The sequence below is a fragment of the Dermacentor silvarum genome, chromosome 1 (genome assembly GCF_013339745.2).
Source record: "Dermacentor silvarum isolate Dsil-2018 chromosome 1, BIME_Dsil_1.4, whole genome shotgun sequence".
Taxonomy (NCBI): Eukaryota; Metazoa; Arthropoda; class Arachnida; order Ixodida; family Ixodidae; genus Dermacentor; species Dermacentor silvarum.
In genome coordinates, this window is record NC_051154.1 from 178,735,386 (window position 1) to 178,755,614 (window position 20,229).

The 20,229-nt window shown below is 46.8% G+C and overlaps 1 protein-coding gene across 1 annotated transcript in view; it reads right to left on the minus strand.

Moving 5' to 3' along the window:
• Nucleotides 1–20,229, minus strand: part of LOC119436458 (cadherin-87A) — a 152,783-nt gene that overhangs the window by 45,223 nt on the left and 87,331 nt on the right. Inside the window, exons 9-12 of the mRNA XM_037703311.2 lie at nt 12,771–12,884; nt 12,313–12,391; nt 11,203–11,315; nt 2,026–2,223 (exon numbers count right to left, since the gene is read on the minus strand). Coding sequence (XP_037559239.1) covers nt 2,026–2,223; nt 11,203–11,315; nt 12,313–12,391; nt 12,771–12,884 — 504 coding nt within the window. The remainder of the gene's footprint in view (nt 1–2,025; nt 2,224–11,202; nt 11,316–12,312; nt 12,392–12,770; nt 12,885–20,229) is intronic.

The window sequence follows — 20,229 nt, forward strand, 5'->3', positions numbered from 1 at the left end:
CATTCATCAAGGCAACAATATGAAGGCAGTCAAAAGTAAACGTTGTGTACATCATTTGCTTCCTCTTTTTCGACAGCCGTCTGTGAAATAGGTCATAAGTGCCAGACGCAATTTGAGCGGTAGGCAGCACACGATATACGGTCACCAGAAAACGCAGAGGCCATTATTCTTTTGAGATGCGTAAAACATACGACAATCCCGCATCTACCAATCCCACATCTCAATAGTGCAAACTAAAAAATAAGATGCCCATACCGTCTATTCTGTTTCATGTTAAGTTACATGCTATAGTAAATAAAACAATTAAGCATTAAAAGATCTTTTTTTTAACTTTAAAAGACGCCAACGGAATTACGGGAGTACTTCCAGCAACGATGTCATACCGACACTTTGGTACAATGGTACTCTTCGCGGTGTCAAGAAACAGTCACGGTAGCTGCTCTGTAAATGCGAGATAAAAGTTAGTATTTCTGTTATACTTCTTCTCCCGCTACGAATTCATCAAATGAGATTATGTCATGACTGTTTGCCTAATGCGGGAAAGGGGCAAAGGGAGCAGATTAGGTAACAATATCGTTGGCAGTCCTGGAACTAACATGTAGGATTTCAGAACAGACACCAGGCTTTTTAACTGTGAGCTGTTCTCACTGAGTGGAAAGCCACGCTTTCAACTCGTCGTCGGAGTTGCTTGAACGGTACGAAAACGAAGTTGCTAGCAGCTTTGATGTTACGAAGCCTCAGCAAACAGCGAGGGAGCATTTCGTAGCTTCTCTAGATTTAACTATGGTGTTGATTCACAGCAGCCATTTATGAGTTCTGAGTAGCCTTTCGGTGATGTTATGTTCTTCTAGCTTACATTGAGTTCAATATTCGAGATACCGAAACTACATTAGTTTCGAGTATGGTGGTGGTGCACTGTTGGTGATTAAGAGGGTCATTATGCTATTGAATGAAGCTATGGCAGCAAGATAGCCTAAAAAAAATGTTATAACCAGTCTTGCACGTAGCTTAAAAAAAATAATGAGGCTGCAAAGTAAAAGTGAAGCTAACAGAATAACAGATAAAATGAGCGCGACTGCGAAATGGCGTGAACAGGATAGAATAATTATACGAAGCAAACAAAAATACAAGAAAACGAAGTAACAAGCGTTGGCACAGGTAAGCAACCTGTGCCAACGCACAGCGGAAGTCAACAGTTAATAATTCTCTTCAAACATCTTGGACAGTATAACGTTGTCTGAATTTATGCAATTTGCCTGGGAAACAACGCCTTGCGCACATAATATTTAAAAAAAACAAAGCTAGAAAAGAAAACGATTTTTTTTTCTCTACTCTATGTGACACTTCAGAGCACTAATACAGCCACTTTTAATGGAAGCGTGGCTGCCATATCTATTTTACTTAATTATTTTTTGCGCTTAATAAAGAGTGCATGAGGAGGCGTGCAGCCATGAATTATCCACATCTGCTTCTGAATTTGTGGTGACAATATGCGGCGGCATCCTCTCTTTACATATTTTTCAACTCACTAGAAAGAATGTCTACGGGATTTATTTGCACAGAGCAAATGACGGTGCATTTGACCAAAAAGATAGCTGCTGTGCATGCGCCAACATGCAAATGTTTATGAGGACAACGTTCAAAACCATCCATGCGGTCCCTAAACACGTGAAAAGCAGTGTTCCGGAGACACAGAAACGGTACAGTTCCTATTGCCGTCCAAACAGTATTGAATCTTTCCTTGACTAGTTCTATGGTTTCATAAAATATACACCACCTCCCCCACCTATAAGGTAAACTAAGGCATAGTTTATAATGCCTTGTTCTAGGCCCTTGGGCACTGCCCTGCCGAAGAGATCACCTATATTACAATTAAAATTTTCATGAATTATAGATCGCCAGCAACACCTGCCTGTGGGTTTGATAAAGCTAAACGCATGACAACGCGCGGTTTCTTTATCTGCGAATCCCAGTGGACATGGGCGCGCATAGAAAGACGTCCACCGCTCAGCAGCATGAACTCACAGTGTCTGGGTCCTGGACGAACATGTCAAGGTTCGGCAGTGGGCTCCCGGGAGGAATGTTCTCGTTGACGCTGACGCTGTAGCTCGGCCGGCTGAACATGGGCGCCTCGTCGTTCACGTCCTTCACCGTGATGGCCAACGTGGTGGTCATCGACGCTCCCGGCTCGTCCAGCGGCCGGTCGCCTTCTAGCTCCGAAGCCTGCACGTCGTCGAAATGGTATACCACGCATTCACTGGCGTGTAGTGAGGTAACGTTGTAGGTGAATCGTGCCAAAGTTCTAACCTGAAAGTTCTGGCACATTTTCTTTCTTTTTTTTTCGCATAATGTTTAGCAAAACGCAAATTATGTAATGCACAGCGCATCGATGTGCTATGGTAGAATACAGCAGGCGTGTCATGTCTGTCATAATGTGAATTAACTCTTGGAACTAGATAAAAAATATTATTTACATAAACGCGAGTCGAAGCGCGTCTAAGTCACTTATTCACCACAGCCTAACCAAGCATAGCCTCCAATTAGGACAGCCTAATAATAAGACAGCCTATGCAACTTAAAGGGAATTTGTACAGATGCGCCAGCCAGTTATGTTCGCCAACTTCCATTACGCTACGGCGGAGGCGATCTTTCAGCATCGGCGCCCTTCGTGTACTGTTTCAGAGTGCGGAGGCACAGAAAGCTGGTGCATTGCGGTTTTGTGGGCTGACCTTGAACTGAATTCTTAGGCTGTCATCGAGTACAGATTAAAATGTCATTAAGCATAAATATTAAGATTACCTGTATTAGCAGTTTATGCTTGTGCGATAGCAAAACGGCCGTTCTTACAGTGAGAAGGAATGCCAGAGCGAACGAAAAAAAAAAAAAAGTGGCGACGATGCCCTGAGGTTCCAGCACCAACTCGCCGAAACATTAAGCAATTTGACAGCCTCTACTCGAGTCTAGGTGGTTGCTTATCACCCGCTGTGGTTGCTTAGTGGGTATGGCGTTGGGTTGCTAAGCACGAGGTCGCAGGATCAAATCCCGGCCGCATTTCGATGGGGGCGAAATGCGAAAACACTCGTGTACTTAGATTTAGGTGCACGTTAAAGAACCCCAGGTGGTCCAAATTATTTTGGACTCCCCCACTACGGCGTGCCTCATAATCAGATCGTGGTTTTCGCACGTAAAACCACACATTTAAAAAAAATTGTTTATCATTAAAGAACGACTACATACATTGCGTTCTAAAAAAAATCCAACCCTTAACCTAGCATGTTTTGAGCATAGAGTTAATGCTCAAAACATGATCTATGCCTCAAAACAACTCTATGCCTAGCGGTCCCCCCTTTCTCGGCCCAGCTTTGCCTCTAGAGTCAGTTTATTAATTCTATGCCCATGCGCACACGGCTGCACACACGCTACAAGCTATAGGTTGCCAGATTAAAACTGATTACTATCGCCAAGTCTAGCAAGCGTTTCAGGAGCTGGCAACATCAGCGTATCAAAATGGCGGCGCTCTTGCGGTCATGGAGGAAGGAAAAAAACTTCCTCCATGCTTGCGGTGACCGATTTCAATGCATGGGCCCTATGGGCAGCTTGTCCTCTAGAGTCAGTATATTAACTCTATGGTTTTGAGAACACTTCCTGTGCCAAAACTGCCCAAGCAAAGAAGCTATTATGAGGCTCTATTCTCGACACGCATGGAGGCTGCACGGCCGCCATTATCCACCATGTTGGCTGTCTCATTGGCTGTCCAGAGGTCAGGTGTTTTGAAATTTGTGCCGGGAAACCGGAAGTTTTGCAAAATGCAATTTTGCGTTTTCGTCAGAATGACGAAACGTGACGTGGAGCTGCAAATTTTATCGACTAATACTTTTTTTTTTTGTGGTCTTTGGCACCTCTATTGCGACTTTAGCGCTTTAAAAAGAAACTGGACGGTAGCGTGCAGAAACCCGTGCAATGCATCTGCAATTTAGCGAATATATGTAGGCGTTCCATAGAGTAATATACGGATATGTTACTCTATGCTATCGCGCTCAGTATGAGCTATACAGCGGGAGTGTGTGACCAAGCGTGCGATCGTGACATGTTTCCCAGTTATCTACAGTGTACTAGAAGAGTTCACTGTACAGTTATCAGAGGAGGGTTTGGCTGTTCCTGTGAGTGCGCATCGCCCCCACTTGCTTGCTTTTCCCCTCGCCCTCCTTTTACCCTGTGGTGATTTAAGCTTCGAAAATGATAACTGTCGTGGCTTGATGCCCAAACTTCGTGTTCGACAAGTCGAGCTTCACAAAACAGGTGATATCTATCCTGGATCTTTGTGTTTGCTTCATTTTATTTAATGGAAAATTCCGCACTGATGCGCCACGCACCCTATTGCATGAAAGTGGCTGCGTGTAGTGCGCACAATGAAACACAAATATGTTCTTCACTTTGGAAAATGTCCCGAGTGCCAAACACTGAGTGCCAGCTTATAGTTGAACTGTCCCTGAAGCAGTATACTCAACGCCAAATAGCAGAGATGATGGGGAGGTCGAATAAAACTGTCAATCGCATCATCCAAGCTTATAGGGATGAAGGCCGCATCAGTGACGCTCCTCATAAGCGGCACCCTCGTGCAACTACTGCTACTCAGGACATGGCTATCCTCGACGCCGCGTAGGCAAGCCCCTTCGGCACTGCGAAGGAGATCGGTGCTGCCGCTGGTGTGTCTTCAAGCGTGTCGACAATAAAAAGACTACTGGCGCAAGGAAAGCTCAAGAGCCATGTTGCAGCCCAGAAGCCGCGCCTCTCCGAGACAAACAAGATGGTGCGTCTCAACTTCGTGACTGAACATGCCTCCTGGACCACGGGTGATTGGAAAACTGTACTTTTTTCTGACGAGTCTACCTTTACAACACGCTGGGACCAAAAGCAAGGTGTGTGGCGCCCTGTCAACACACGCTACGACCTCCATAGAAGTCGCATCGAGCGGCCGCACTGCTGTCAATGTTTGGGGCGCTATGTCCCGAGATGTACTTGGCGTTTTGCACTGTATTGAAGGACCGATGACATCGGCAAAGGTATTGCGACATCCTTGATTATGTCATGATACCTTACGCGTTGGATGGGCCTTTTCCTGACGGAGACTTCCTGTTCCAACAAGATCTGTCACCTGTCCACACTGCAAAGGTTGTTGGGGAGCTCCTGAACATGCGAGGTGTGCGGTGTCTCAAGTGGGTTGCCAAAGGGGCAGACCTTAACATCATTGAGGCCGTATGGGATAGAATGAAGGTCAGGCTCTGCAGAAGAGAATTGCACACTTAATCCGCTGATGAGCTGTGGAGCGCTGTAGAAGAAGAATGGATGTGCCTCCAAAACGAACAGTTTCATTGAGAACATGTACGCGTCACTCCCGTCGAGGATGTAGAACGTGATTGCCGTTCAAGGGGCCATGACCCACTATACTAAGGCGTGATGACCGCTCCATCTATTTTCCGTTCTTGTTACTCGTGTTTTTGCCCTTTATATTTCTTTTCATGTTGTAAAATGTTATTATTTCTGTTATTACTACAATTTTGCCTTTCTTTTTTATACATTCCAAATGCAGTCAGTAATGCTCATTCACATTGTTATTCATATAGTTATCTTGACTAGAGTTTGTTTACTATGTTATTTGCTTTGTATCCGAGTGAAGATATATTACAATTCTCGTGTTTTCTGTTCATATTTTCTTTGATTGCGAGAAATGGGCTTCTCTTTGCAATTCCTATCACACAAAAATAAAGGAAACCAAAAAAGCAACACAGCTTTTGTTTTCGCTGAAATATCGGAAGCTTTTTTTTTTTTTTTTTTTCATTCCAGCTGCATTTTGCTATCTTTTGATGATCACGCAATCTTTTGGGGAGCCAGGTAAATTTCTCAGTCAAGAGCACTGCACATGACCTCACGCTGACGTATCCAAGAGAAGCGTTTGCTGCCTCTCCCTTTTCTAGGCGAACTGACTGGAGACTGGTATATGTCGATAACTGGTGTTATTTGAACATATTAAGAACGTAGTTCCGGTAAACAAGCAAAGTATGGCTACTGTGGCCATAGATGGAATGATGCTAGCGAGCACCGGAATGGTATCAACGGCAACACGTTGGGCATTGGCAGCACAGCTCTGCCAAAACTAAATAGCGACCAAAACAGAATAGCGGCTCAGGACATTCCGCCATTTTCTTCGAGGCGTGACGTAGGCGCGACGCTTACAAAATGGCGCTCATGGCCCTGTTTTGCTTTCGTAACGTGACGGAAATTTGACGTTTCGCCTAAGAAACTGTAATGTAGGCATTGAACCTAGCGTTCTTGATAAAGGAAAACAGTTTTCCTCCCCAGTAAAAATAAAGCAGCTAGCTCAAAGCCTAATATTTTTCCATAAAAATCGTTTCTTGCTTCCGTCGTCTGCATGCGCACAAGCTGTTGTCTGCTTCATTAGCTAGGATGCGTGTCCTCGGGGAATGGAATGAGTCATCGTATACTTGCGCCCACGCGCTTGCTTTCTACCTTGAGACAACATACGCGACTTACCAGTGATGATGAGCGCACGCTCTAGGCCGCGTTATCGCTATCTCGTAAACCGCAAGTGACTCAGCCCGACTCGTGCGGCTGAGAAGCAGCCGAATATCATCGATAGAGTTGCGCCCGCCACAGGTATCCGCTTGAGCGATGCAAGCGCCGGCACTGCCATCTTTTGTGCACTTCGCTGCTTACTCGCACCGCGAGAGGAAACTTCAAGGCGCCGTCTTGCGTACATTTCTTTTTGTAAATTAAAAAGTCACCGTTGTCATAGCCTTTGATGACGCGAAAAGTCACAGTGAAAGCGCAATAGTGAAAAGTGCTAAATGTCGCAGAAATTTGCTAGTTTCAACCAATATTATTTCAAATAAACATGTTTTTAATAAAAATGATGGTTCAAAACACAAATGCCAACACCATCTGAAAGCGATGCAACTGCTATGAGCACGCGTTGTGAACAAAAGATTTTTATGGCCCCAAATGACAGGGAAAATGGGGCGATACGCATGCCTCTCCATTGCCATTGCATATGGCCGCTCATTACCATAATTCGCGCGGCTCGTCGCATCACAAATTATGGCGGAAAATCTCTGCAATGGCGGCTCAGCGCAACGTCACGCAACGTGAAATTGACGTTTACGAAACAGCCCTTAATTCCGGTGACGCTCCTCACGGGATATTCCTTCAGCCAATGAATAAGCTGACATGCCGGCCATCTTGGAACACCACCACATATTCGCGAAATTGCAAATGCATTGCACGGGCTTCTGCACGCTACCGTCCACTTTCTTTTTAAAGCGCTAAAGTCGCAATATAGGTGCCAAGGACCACAAAAAAGTATTAGTCGATAAAACTTGCAGCTCCACGTCACGTTTAGTCATTCTGACGAAAACGCAAAATTGCATTTTGCAAAACTTCCGTTTCCCGGCACAAATTTCAAAACACGTGACCTCTGGACAGCCAAGGAGACAGCCAAGATGGCGGATAATGGCGGCCGTGCAGCTAGTGCAGCCACCATGCGTGTCACCGTAATGCGTGTCGAGAATAGAGCTACGGTGGCTAGAAGGGCTTATGGAACCTCAAGAGACAATCTGTGACGTCGCACTCACGTAACGATCCTGAGGTTCCGGCACGGAAAAATAAGAGGAAGTTTGGCTTTCATTATCACCGCTATAGTAACCAATCCTAAAATAAATAGAAAATTCTGAAAGAATACCAGTGTACGTAGAGTGATTTATTGTCGCGATTTAACGTCCCTTGAAGCTGCTTGGTTGTACGTGCTACGCGTAGTCTAAGGTATTCCAGATACGCGCTCGTCGCACTGCACGCCGCAGCGATCTGTTGCGCCACACGCGTTGCAGCTCCAGTCGTAGAGCGCGTGTTCACACTTATGGCGAAAGTGGGCGAAATTGGCTCGCCGCAGCGAGAATTGCGGGTAGGAAACCAGGCGGCGACCGCGACCGCGCGAGAAAAAGAATTTTCCACTTCAGCGCGACCACTCAGAACTCGGAGAGAAACTGCGCTCGGCGTGTATGCATCCGGCCTGGCGGCTGCGAAAGGCGTCCACCGCGTCTACCCGGCCGTCTGCATTGTTGCCCCTGAAGACATTATGGCCTGGCGCTTGAAATGACTGTTCTTCGCGACAACCTTACGATATATATATATATATATATATATATATATATATATATATATATATATATATATATATATAAGTAGGCATCAACGTTATGCGCTAAATATATATATATATATATATATATATATATATATATATATATATTTAGCGCATAACGTTGATGCCTACTTAAGTCTGGAACAGAATTACTAGTGAATGAGGCACGGACAATCGATACACAATTTTTGTTTGCTTCATCCCTGGGTGATACATCGTGAAAATCGTGATACATCGTGCGTCCTGTACGAGATGGTAAATAAATATAGTCTCGGGTAGTACAAATGACTCAGTTTTCGCGAATATATAATTTTTGTACGTGGTTGCTGCAAATTTTCTACAGCCCGCTAACGATTCGGTCCGTTTGTCAGGTGCATAGGTCGGCAGTGTGGGAGAACACTCACTCACACTCACTCACCATAATTTTTTTCCAGGCCCCGCACTCACTCACGTTCACACTCATCTCCACTCACACTCGCAGCACTCACTCGCACTCGCACTCATCTCCACTCACACTCACAGGCACTCACTCGCACTCGCACTCACCTGCACTCACACTCACTGGTACTCACTCGCACTCACACTCACCAGCACTCACACTCACTGGCACTCACTCGCACTCGCACTCACCTGCACTCACACTCACTGGCACTCACTCGTACTCGCACTCACCTCCACTCACACTCACAGACACTCACTCGCACTCGCACTCATCTCCACTCACACTCACAGGCACTCACTCGCACTCACCTGCACTCACACTCACTGGCACTCACTCGCACTCACCTGCACTCACACTCACTGGCACTCACTCGCACTCACCTGCACTCACACTCACTGGCACTCACTCGCACTCGCACTCACCTGCACTCACACTCACTGGCACTCACTCGCACTCACCTGCACTCACCTGCACTCACACTCACTGGCACTCACTCGCACTCGCACTCACCTGCACTCACACTCACTGGCACTCACTCGTACTCGCACTCACCTCCACTCACACTCACAGACACTCACTCGCACTCGCACTCATCTCCACTCACACTCACAGGCACTCACTCGCACTCACCTGCACTCACACTCACTGGCACTCACTCGCACTCACCTGCACTCACACTCACTGGCACTCACTCGCACTCGCACTCACCTGCACTCACACTCACTGGCACTCACTCGCACTCGCACTCACCTGCACTCACACTCACTGCCGCACTCGCACTCACCTGCACTCACACTCACTGGCACTCGCACTCGCACTCACCTGCACTCACACTCACTGGCACTCACTCGCACTCGCACTCACCTGCACTCACACTCACTGGCACTCACTCGCACTCGCACTCACCTGCACTCACACTCACTGGCACTCACTCGCACTCGCACTCACCTGCACTCACACTCACTGGCACTCAATCGCACTCGCACTCACCTGCACTCACACTCACTGGCACTCACTCGCACTCGCACTCACCAGCACTCACACTCAGTGGCACTCACTCGCACTCGCACTCATGCCTTTGAAATGAGTGCGAGTGAGTGTGAGTGAGTGCACTCATGAGTGAGTGCGCCGACCTATGGTCAGGTGCTTTTGAATGGTACTGCATAACTTTTGGTCTCGCGAAAGTTATTCTCCGCTAATTATTCCTAAAGTTCTGGTCGGGCCCGAAAGCACGAAAAATCGAATTAGAGAACGAAATGTAATTTAGAGTATCTAAGCGTCGACGACATAAGCTGATGTCTCTATGCAGCAATAAGTGTGCGCCTGTCCCGACTCATGAATGTGATATTTGACCATGTGAGTCCAGTCCGAAATATGAGTGCAACAAAAACATAAACGCGGTGTCAACTGAGAAGCGTAGGTGAACATGATGCTTCGCGAGTGCTGGATAGTACAGGCGACAGGCGCTACTTTAGCTTCTGGAGCTTCACTATTTGCCAGTAATATCGAATGTAAATGACAGTCAGTGACTTTGTTTCCTTTTTTTTAAATATTACAATACGAAAATGCTGTACGATACATACCCTAGATTCTCTGCTATGCGCAGCTAGCCTATATACCATCGTCGTTCACGCGCGGTCTCTGCAGGGCTACTGCTTCTCGCTCATGACGAGTATCACTCACGACAAAAGCTTTAGGCGCGCAGTATTCGTCCAGAATCACCATGCCGAAACGAGAATCGTTGTAGGAAACAAAAAAGAGTAGGCGAAATTACCGGTTACAGAGTACCGAAGCGGCGCGAGTCTACCACGATCGCTATCGAGGAAAATATGGGAGCTCGTAACGGCGTACCGGAGCTGCGTATGGCAACCTGAACACTTCTTCGCACTACGTGAACGCCCTTCCGAAAGGAAACGAAACTCCTATTTCTGTAGCACCTAGATCTCTGTGCAATGCGGTAACCAGCACTTGAACTCGAATCTAAGTTCATGTCACGCGAACTCATATCTGCGTAATATGAAAAAAAAAAAAAAAAACGGAAAAAAAGAGAGAAAGAAGTGAAAGAAAGATACCATATTAGACTCTTACGCGTTGCAGTGGTTATTAACGGGTGGCCCTCAACTAACTGTTGACAGAACGTACGTCCCTTACCGAATGCCAAGCGCTCATGAATTTTGCGAGGTTATAAGCTATCTCATACTATCTGCGGCAGTGCGATGAGTCTTCTGCGACACGCTGATGAGTCCGCTATAGACGCTACCTAGAAATCCTGGCTCAGGTTGGCGCAGAAAACGTATCAATCAATCAATTATAGTGCCCAGGAACAACCCTAAGGTCTGAGCGCTTGCGCACGCATATATATAAAAAGAAAACTAAATACCACTGAATAATAATAATAATAATAATAATAATAATAATAATAATAATAATAATAATAATAATAATAATAATAATAATAATAATGCTTCAAAATATAACTGAATAGGTATACACAGGTCTTCGCTTCTGCCATTAGTTATTTCAATGTTGCAAACGAATCACTCACTTTGACTTTGACAGTGACTACGCCGTTTGAGGAGCTTAGTTTCTCCTTGTCCAGCAAGTTTGCAGTTGTTATAACTCCCGTATTTCTGTTGATTGCAAAGAAGTTTTCCGGGTCTGAAAACAAATAACCAGAAACATTTGTATTCAACTTGTTGGTGTGACCAAAAAAATTAGAACGTGTTAGTCTGTGTGAGAAAACAGAAACCTTAGATATGGAGAGGTAGAGAGAGCTAAGGAAGGGTAGAAAGATCAACAGGTACAGTTTGCTGCCTTGCAGTGGGCAAGGAGATAAAACGACGGAAAAGAATAAAATGACAGGAAGAGAGCTGATAGATTTGCTGGTGGTGTTACAGGCGGCTTTAGCCTGGCAGACGAGGCCGGCAATTACTCCGCCTGTAGCGCCTCTTTCTTGATAAACAGTTTGTCACCACATGTCTGAAAGTCCACTGTCCCTAAGAAATGCAAGAAGAAGGCGTAGTGCCTCTCGTACAGCACTAGTAGTAGTAAGTGGTTCTTGAGGAAAGGGAAGGTTGGCGCTGTCTTCTGCAGCCCTTGAGGGAGCACGGCTCAGCGCCATATACAGCACTAGCGCTGTCCCGTGTTTTGTACTTCCCCTAACTTGCGCTACGACGACTTCCCCGGCATCGGCAAATTGTCCTAGCAACAGGCTCTTTGACTTAGCTAATAGATGCATGTATGAGTGAGGCAAAATACCCATGAGGTGAGGGCATTGACATGACTATAGTCAATGCATTGGACCGAGCAGTTCGGCATAGCCAACAGCCCCCGTCATGTAACAGCACGGGAGCCAAGGAGGTTAAAACCTTTTTGACATTTGACATTTGAATTTATTTTCAGCAAACACCAACAAAGGCAATGCTAAGGGAGCAGTGCGCTGCTAAAGTGTTTGCTCTGTCTACCGGACCCATTCGTGAGACAAAAGCTTGCATCTATAAGCACGCACTGCCAAATGGGCAGGCCGCTGTGACTCGCGCCCTTCGCTTTGATATACCTTGCGTATAGTAGCTAGCACTCACCGACGACTCAGTGTACGCACAACAGCCTTGGCAGTGCCAAGGCTTTCTGGCCGAAATGAAGTACACGTGCTTACTTGAAACGAGAGAGTAGCGAATGTTCCTGGGAACTCCTCGGTCGCCGTCGATTGCTTTCGCTGTCATCACGTAAGTTCCCTGCAAAAGACGGAGATAAAGAACGAAGATCGGTCATTGCTCGGTCAACGAAGCCTGGCGAAACGGCACTAGCGTCGGGAAGAATCGCTACTTCATTGCAACCCCCCCCCCCCCATCATCTCCACCCTCCCTCTTGCTCTTTGAGAGCGCTGCCTGTCTTCCTTATTCACGAAATTCATGCAAATAACCGCCAATTCGTCATTCTGAAGAATAAGAAAAGTTATTTTACACGAGTTCGTTTTTAAATCTAAGATTTCGCTTCACCAAACCTGTCACAGATTCTCGGTTATTTCGTCATTCACGCATGGTACTTAATCTCTGCTTCATTTCTGTGTAGTCAAAAATTGTTCTGGTATAACTACATTTTTTTTTTACTTACTACAGGGACGTCTTCACTGACGATGGCGGAAAAAGATCCTAGAAACACTGGTGGTCGATTTTGAACATCGGTCACTTTCACAGTAGCCGTTGTAGTGGCATTGAAAGAACCATCCTGAAAAGTAAGGACGAAACAAAATCACGGTCTGTCTCGATGGCGGGACTAAGATTAAACATAAATTGCTTTGGTGATAGAACGATCAAAAGGACCAAGGGATCAGAGGGCGTCGATTTTTGTTGGAACCATATTAAGGAAACCGACAACGAAACCAGTAAGAGCATAGGGAAAATTATTTGTTACATTTAATTGCAATGTTGAAATAATCAAGGACAGGGAAACTACAGTTGACGAAGAGAAAACTTGCCGCAGGGTGGGAGCCAAATCCACATCTATGCGTGTGATGCTTTACCAATTAGGCTACCGTGGCGACAATCCTCCCGTTCTCTTTCTTGCGTATTTGTGTATGTAATTGAGGTTAGCAATGTGATTGTGAGCTAGCGCCACCCACGACCATGGCTTGACAACGCATGTGGAACATTCCTCCAACAGCCCCCCCCCCCTCCCTTTTTTTTGCTCTTCGGGCGGCAGTCGCGCACCGACGGGGGGGGGGGGGGGGGAATTCGGGGGTTGTAACCCCCCCCCCCCCCCCTGAGGACGACTTTTCTTTCCTAACCCCTTTTCTTTCCTTACGCATTTGAATGCTGCAACTAAGATGTAAGACGCGCAATCGTCTGCACACTCGCAAAAAGAGCATTTTTTGACCATTTCCCGTGAAGAAATCGAAATTAGTGCTGTTTAGATGGTATTGGCAAACTGTCAACCCCCCCAAGGTCAAGGCGCACTTTTTGAAAAGCTAATGGAAACGGTGCAGGCAAACTTTGACAAACTCCATGTCAAAATTGACAGAATTGAACAAAGAACAACTGCACTGGAAAACTCATTTGCAGAACTCAGACCGGCTGCAGGGCCGATTAAAGCTAAACCATACCAGCGGCCACCCGAAAAGACCGCTGGAACACCGTCCAACTCACATTAGAAATGGCTCCAAAACCACCAGTTATAAAATTTGGCAATGGAACTGCCGTGGTTTTCGCCGGAAACGGGGGAATCTGCAGCAGTTCCTCGAATATTGGCAGAATTTCAAAAAAGAAGAGTCACCCGACGTCATTGCCTTGCAAGAAACCGGCGGACCGGCAAAATTAATGGGGTATAAATCATTTGCCTCTAGTGACGCTGACTCTCGTGTTACGACCCTGGTGAAGCGCAATTTAACAGTTGTTGTACATGATGTCGCGGCGTCTAACACGGCACACGTCCTCATTGAAATTATACCAACCAAGAAAAGTGAGCGCAGCCTCGTTGTGCTAAACGTATACAGTTCGCCGAGAGAGCGACAACGGTTCGGGCCCCTGTTGCGCAAAACATTAGACAAAACGAAGCATAACACCACCATCGTTGTTGGGGATTTCAATGCTCCGCATCCGACATGGGGTTATCGTAAAGTCACCTTTAAGGGGCGAAGCCTATGGGCGGATGCGCAGCAGATGGGTCTCACTTTAATGACCGACCCCCAACAGCCCACGCGCACGGGTAACAGCGTGTGCGTGGACACAACACCCGACCTCACATTCACAAAGAATACACACGAACCCCAGTGGGTTAACACACAAGAAAATTTGGGCAGTGACCATTTTATCATATCCACAACACTACACACAGGGCCAACTAAAAACAGGGGCGAAAGCTTGCAATGGTAGAATGGGACACTTTCAGGCAGATACAACACGAAGACGATGACACTGACACAGAGTCCACCATCATCGACATTGATGAGTGGACCTCAAAATTACATAGAGCCGTCAAGGAAGCCACTAAGGAGATCCCCGAGGAAGCCGGTCTAGAGGCAGCTGACAGCAAACTCCTCCATCTGTGGGAAGCGCGCAGCAGCCTACAGCAACGGTGGAAGAAGCAACGGCATAACCGCAATTTGAGACGGCGAATTGCAAGGCTCGATAGGGACATCGAAGACCACACCAATCGCTTATCCCGGCAACAGTGGGAATCCACTTGCAGTAGCATGGAGGGCCAGCTGGGGCTGAGTAAGACGTGGAATCTCCTTCGATGTCTCTTAGACCCGGACAACACTCACACAGCGCAGAGACAAAACCTTACCAAAATCCTACATGGGTACCCAGGGACCACCGGGGAAATATTAAATGAAATTAAAAATCGATATATTGGCAATACACAGAAAGAGACACAGAAAGACTACATAGGTAAGGCGAACCCCTCTTTAGATGAGGACATTACAGATGCTGAAGTGAGGGCGGAAATTATGCAGTTACGCACGAAATCGGCGCCAGGGCCAGATGGTATCACGAACAAAATTCTACGAAATTTGAATGATGAATCGATCACGATCATCACTAAATATATGAATAAGTGCTGGGCAGAGGGATCAATACCGCAGCAGTGGAAAACTGCACACGTGGTGATGATCCCGAAACCTGGCAAGAAACTCCAAATTGAAAATCTCCGGCCTATTTCTTTAACATCGTGTGTCGGGAAGCTGATGGAGCACGTAATCCTTACGCGTCTCCAAAATTACATGGAAGACCGCGGGCTGTACCCTCTCTCTATGATTGGGTTCATACCGCACCTCTCAACGCAGGACGTTCTGCTCCAAATTAAGCATCAGATCCTCGACACTAGGGGCAGGGGTACAGGACTTAAAGCCATCTTGGGCTTGGACCTCACGAAAGCCTTTGATAACATAAAACACAATGCGATTCTAGGGAATCTCCGGGATTTGGGGGTGGGCCACAAGGCCTACACCTACATTCGGGACTTTCTCTCTAAGCGCACTGCCAAAATCATCCTCGGGGATCTTCGATCAGAAAATATAGAGTTGGGAAGTAGGGGTACACCACAGGGCTCGGTCTTGTCCCCTTTTCTGTTTAACGTAGCAATGATCGGCTTGCCAAAAATTCTAAGTAAGATCAGGGGCCTCAATCACGCTCTCTATGCCGACGACGTCACTCTTTGGGTGACGGGCGGCAGCGAGGCGGAGATTGAGGACACATTACAACACGCAGTGAGGGCAGTCGAGAGCTATGCTACAGAGAGGGGACTTAACTGCTCGCCGCAGAAGTCTGAGCTACTGCTGGTGTACCCCACCACAAAAAAACAGTACGGATGACAACCCAACATAACACTCACGGCGAACAGGGGCCCGATACCCGTAGTGGAGCAACTCAAAGTACTCGGACTCCGGGTGCATGCGGAGGGGAGGAATACGGAGACCCTCAAAACTCTAGAGATCAGCACACACCAAACAATACAATTAATTAAGAGAATAGCCGATAGACGGTATGGCATGAGGGAGGCCAACCTGGTTCGCCTGGTGCAGGCCTTCGTCATTAGCCGTATCGTCTATGTGGCACCTTACCTAACATTTGGAGCCGCAGAAAAGAGGAAGCTTGAAGCCCTCATCAGGAGGGCATATAAGCAAGCGATCGGCGTGCCCCTCACTACACCAACTGATAAACTGTTAGAGCTAGGTATACATAACACTATAGACGAATTAATAGAGGCGCACACAATATCTCAATATAACAGGCTGACACTAAGTCCAACGGGACGACACATACTTAGCAAACTACACATACACTATGAAGAACAGCACGGAACTAAAAAAGACATCCCTAAGCAAATAAGGAAGGATCTCCGTGTCCCCCCAATACCAAAAAACATGCACCCGGAGAATCACAGAGAGCGCCTGGAGGCTAGGGCTCGTTATGTTGAGCACAAGTATCAGGCCGTGGAGGACGCGGTTTATGTGGACGCCGCAGAATATAGGAATCAGGTGGGTATGTCTGTGGTGGTGGTAGACACGGAAGGGGAGCCCCTCGTCAGCGGGACTGTCACCACAGACAACCCTGAAACAGCAGAGGAGGCAGCGATCGCATTGGCAATTGCATCGACAAAATCAAAATTCATTATCAGTGACTCAAAGATCGGATTCAACTTCGCCAGGGGCCGCATCTCCATGGAGGCGCTCAAAATTTTAACATCATATAGTGACCAACGACGGCGCGGGACGATCCATGTCATTTGGGCACCCGCGCACTGCTCGATTCCTGGTAACGAGGCGGCTCACACAGTAGCTCGAGGACTTACTCGCTGAGCAAGTGAGCCAGCCCAGCCAGGGTCCAGAGGAGATCGAATGGTCACATATAAAGAAATTACCTATCACTATCGGCTGGGCCGGGCCTGGTATCCCCCGGCTCACCCTAAATTAACTAAGAAGCACGCAGTTGTGTGGAGGCTCCCCCAGACCAACATGTATCCAAGCCCAGTGTCCTGCAGCCGGTTTTATCCCGGAAATTATACAGAATTATGTAAACTATGCAATAATAGAGCGGACCTGCCACACATCTTGTGGGCATGTCCCCAGGCAGAACCATTCGAGGGCCGCCAAATAAACGATCAAGGGCAATGGGCAGCCCTGCTGCTCAGCTCAGACCACCACGAGCAAGATTGGGCGACCCGACTGGCCGACAGAGCCGCCGAGATACAAGATATCTCAGCCGTCTCCTAGGTGACGGGGGCAGCAGCGTCTTCGCCCCCCCCCCCCCCCTCTTTTGTAAAACGGGTCAAATAAAGTTGTTTTCTCTTCTCTTCTCTCAACCGCGCAGAGACAGGAGCGTCGCGACGAGAGCGCGACGGCGAAAGTGAGGAGGAGGATGCAGCGGAACCATGAGGAGAAAAGCGGAGAGAGAGAGAGTCGCGAAAGGGTGAGGAGGAAAACGGAGTGCTGGCGGTGACCAGGCATGCGGCAAGCGCGGAACCAAAGCGCTGGCGTGGGCTTCGGACCTACTGCGCATGCGCTACTTTGCCTGCGCCGTCGCCACTAGAGAACGCGCTCCGAGCGAGCCAAGCGTTCCCGTGTTCACGCCTTCTTTCTGAAAATGAGTGACGCATTCGTTGCAAATGCTTCGTTTGCCGCTGCTGCTAAACGAGCTGCCCGAGTGGAGGCTAAGCGCCGCCGCCGAGAGGACCCTCGCGTTCAGAACGAATTCTTTGCCACATCATCATCATCATCATCAGCCTATATTTGTCCACTGCAGGACGAAGGCCTCTCCCTGCGATCTCCATTACCCCTGTCTTTGCCACAATATATCCGTAATTCAAAACACCTAAACAGCTGCACTCAAAATAATTTGCATTAGAGAGTGTCGTAACTGTCGGTAATTTTTTTTAAACTGGGTGCAGCTATAAAACAACAGGTATATGGCTCAAATGACAGCATAAGCGCCTGTTGAAACTCCTAAAACAGCAATTTTAGTGCCTAAACATCCGGTCGCTACATGTGTAGTTTCTCGGGCGAAAAGCTCCTGAAATCTATATCGGCTCAGCGTGCCTGGGCGGAGTGAATAAAGCTTCAGGCGTCTTCGGACGTGGTGGCTAGGACCGGTCAATTGGAGCTTCACTCGCTCCTCATGCGATTGACTCATGACGCTCGTGATTTGCCGGCGCTGCCTAGGAGGAGGTGGCGCCATGGCGTGATCTTGTAACTGCAGTGAAGCCATCTCACGGGACGACGCTCAATTAAGCCAATCCGGCAAATCGGCCAATCCGGGCTTGGCAACAGCGCTGGCGGCAACATGCTTTAGCACACCCGCTTTGCTTCGCATCCAGGTTATGGCTTATTTGCCTATGAGTTGTTCCGAAGGCGACAAACCGTTTCCTGGTGCTGTTGCCTTGCCCACGTGTCGTCAAAGGTTTCTAAAGTGTGTTATTTGCCGGCCAACAATGATCGTTATCTTGTGGTGACATCGAGGCCAATCCTGGGCCTTCTGAGCTGGAAAAAATTATCCGAATTATTGCAAGGTCAAAAAATTATCAGTTCGACTGTTGAGGGCATTGAGTGTGCGCAGAAGGAATAGAAAAAAAGCTTACCGGAATAAATGAACGCATTGATGGTATTGATGAGCAGTTAGAAAAATTGATGGTCCTAGCCGGAGGGTTCAGAATATGGAATCAATAGTCTCGAAACTTGAATCTCAAGTGTTGGCGCTTCGGGACCAGATGGATGACATAGAGAAAGAGGTCGCAGAAACAATTTGGTAATATATGGTCTTGATGAGCGAAATACTGAGTCAAACGATGAACTAGTTAAAAAAGTACAAGAAGACATTTTTGTGAAACATTTCGGCAGGGAGGTAGTTGGCATTGAAAGATGTCATAGAATAGGAAAAAAAGAAACATGCAGGTCACGTCCTGTTATATTAAAAATTCTCGACTATCGCGAAAAATGGCCATATTGAAATCGGCGCATAAACTAAAGGGGACACATCTATCCTTATCTGAAGACTTTTCCAAACGGCTTCGAGACCTAAGGCAGAAGTTATGGAGAGTGCGGCAGGAGAGAAAGCAAATGGCGCGAAGTAAAACTCGTTTATGATAAGTTGAGCATCAATAATATCTTGTTCGGTTGGGATGAAAAGAAAAATGTACGATTTCAGATAACCAAGGCAAGGACTGACTGACACCAGAACCCTAACATCCGGTCTCTAAAGATAATAAATATTAATTGTAGGAGCGTAATTAACAAGGTCGCGGAGTTGGAGGCTCTGGTCCTTTCACATGATCCTGCCGTCACAATTCTAACAGAGACCTGGCTAAATGACTCCATATATGAGAGCGAGCTTGTCCCGTCTGGATACAGTGCGTTTAGAAGATCGAGACGGTAGAGGGGAGCGTCAGTATCCTTTTCAAGACTCACTTAACATCCGGCGATGCCGAATATACCCAATGTTGAAGGTATCTTTTGTAAAGCGTATTACAATGGCATCAGGTACATTATAGGTGCTATATACAGACCACCGAACACTCCAGTTTCCATGTTTGATGAACTAGATAAATATTGCGAGAAAATATAAAGACTAAAGACCGAATTATCCTTTCAGGGGATTTTATATCTGCCTAACATACACTGGCCAACATTCACGCTCACAAAGCACGATCTTGTTGGAGAAGCCATGCTAAACATTGCTATACATATGATCTGCTTCAAGTTGTGCAGGACTATACCAGAATTCAGGGACCTTCTAAGTCTGTTTTAGACTTATTCTTTGTCAGCGGATCCATTGATGCTCGAACAAGCTGCGAGGTATTTCCAGGAATTTCTGACCACCAAGCCGTGCTACTAACCCTAAGCATACTGCACTTGCATAAAAAATTGCAAACGTTTATCTTTCCCCAATTCTCTCGGGCAGACGGACGTTTCAATTATTGATACTCTTGCGTTTCATTTTAATGAGTTTGAAAAGAGCAGATGCGATGTAAATGAGCTTTGGATCAGGTTTAAAAATATTATAAATGACTGTATTAACTCTTTCGTACCACGAATTACAAAAAAGAAGAAACATAAAAACCCCTGGATTTCTCGTAAAGC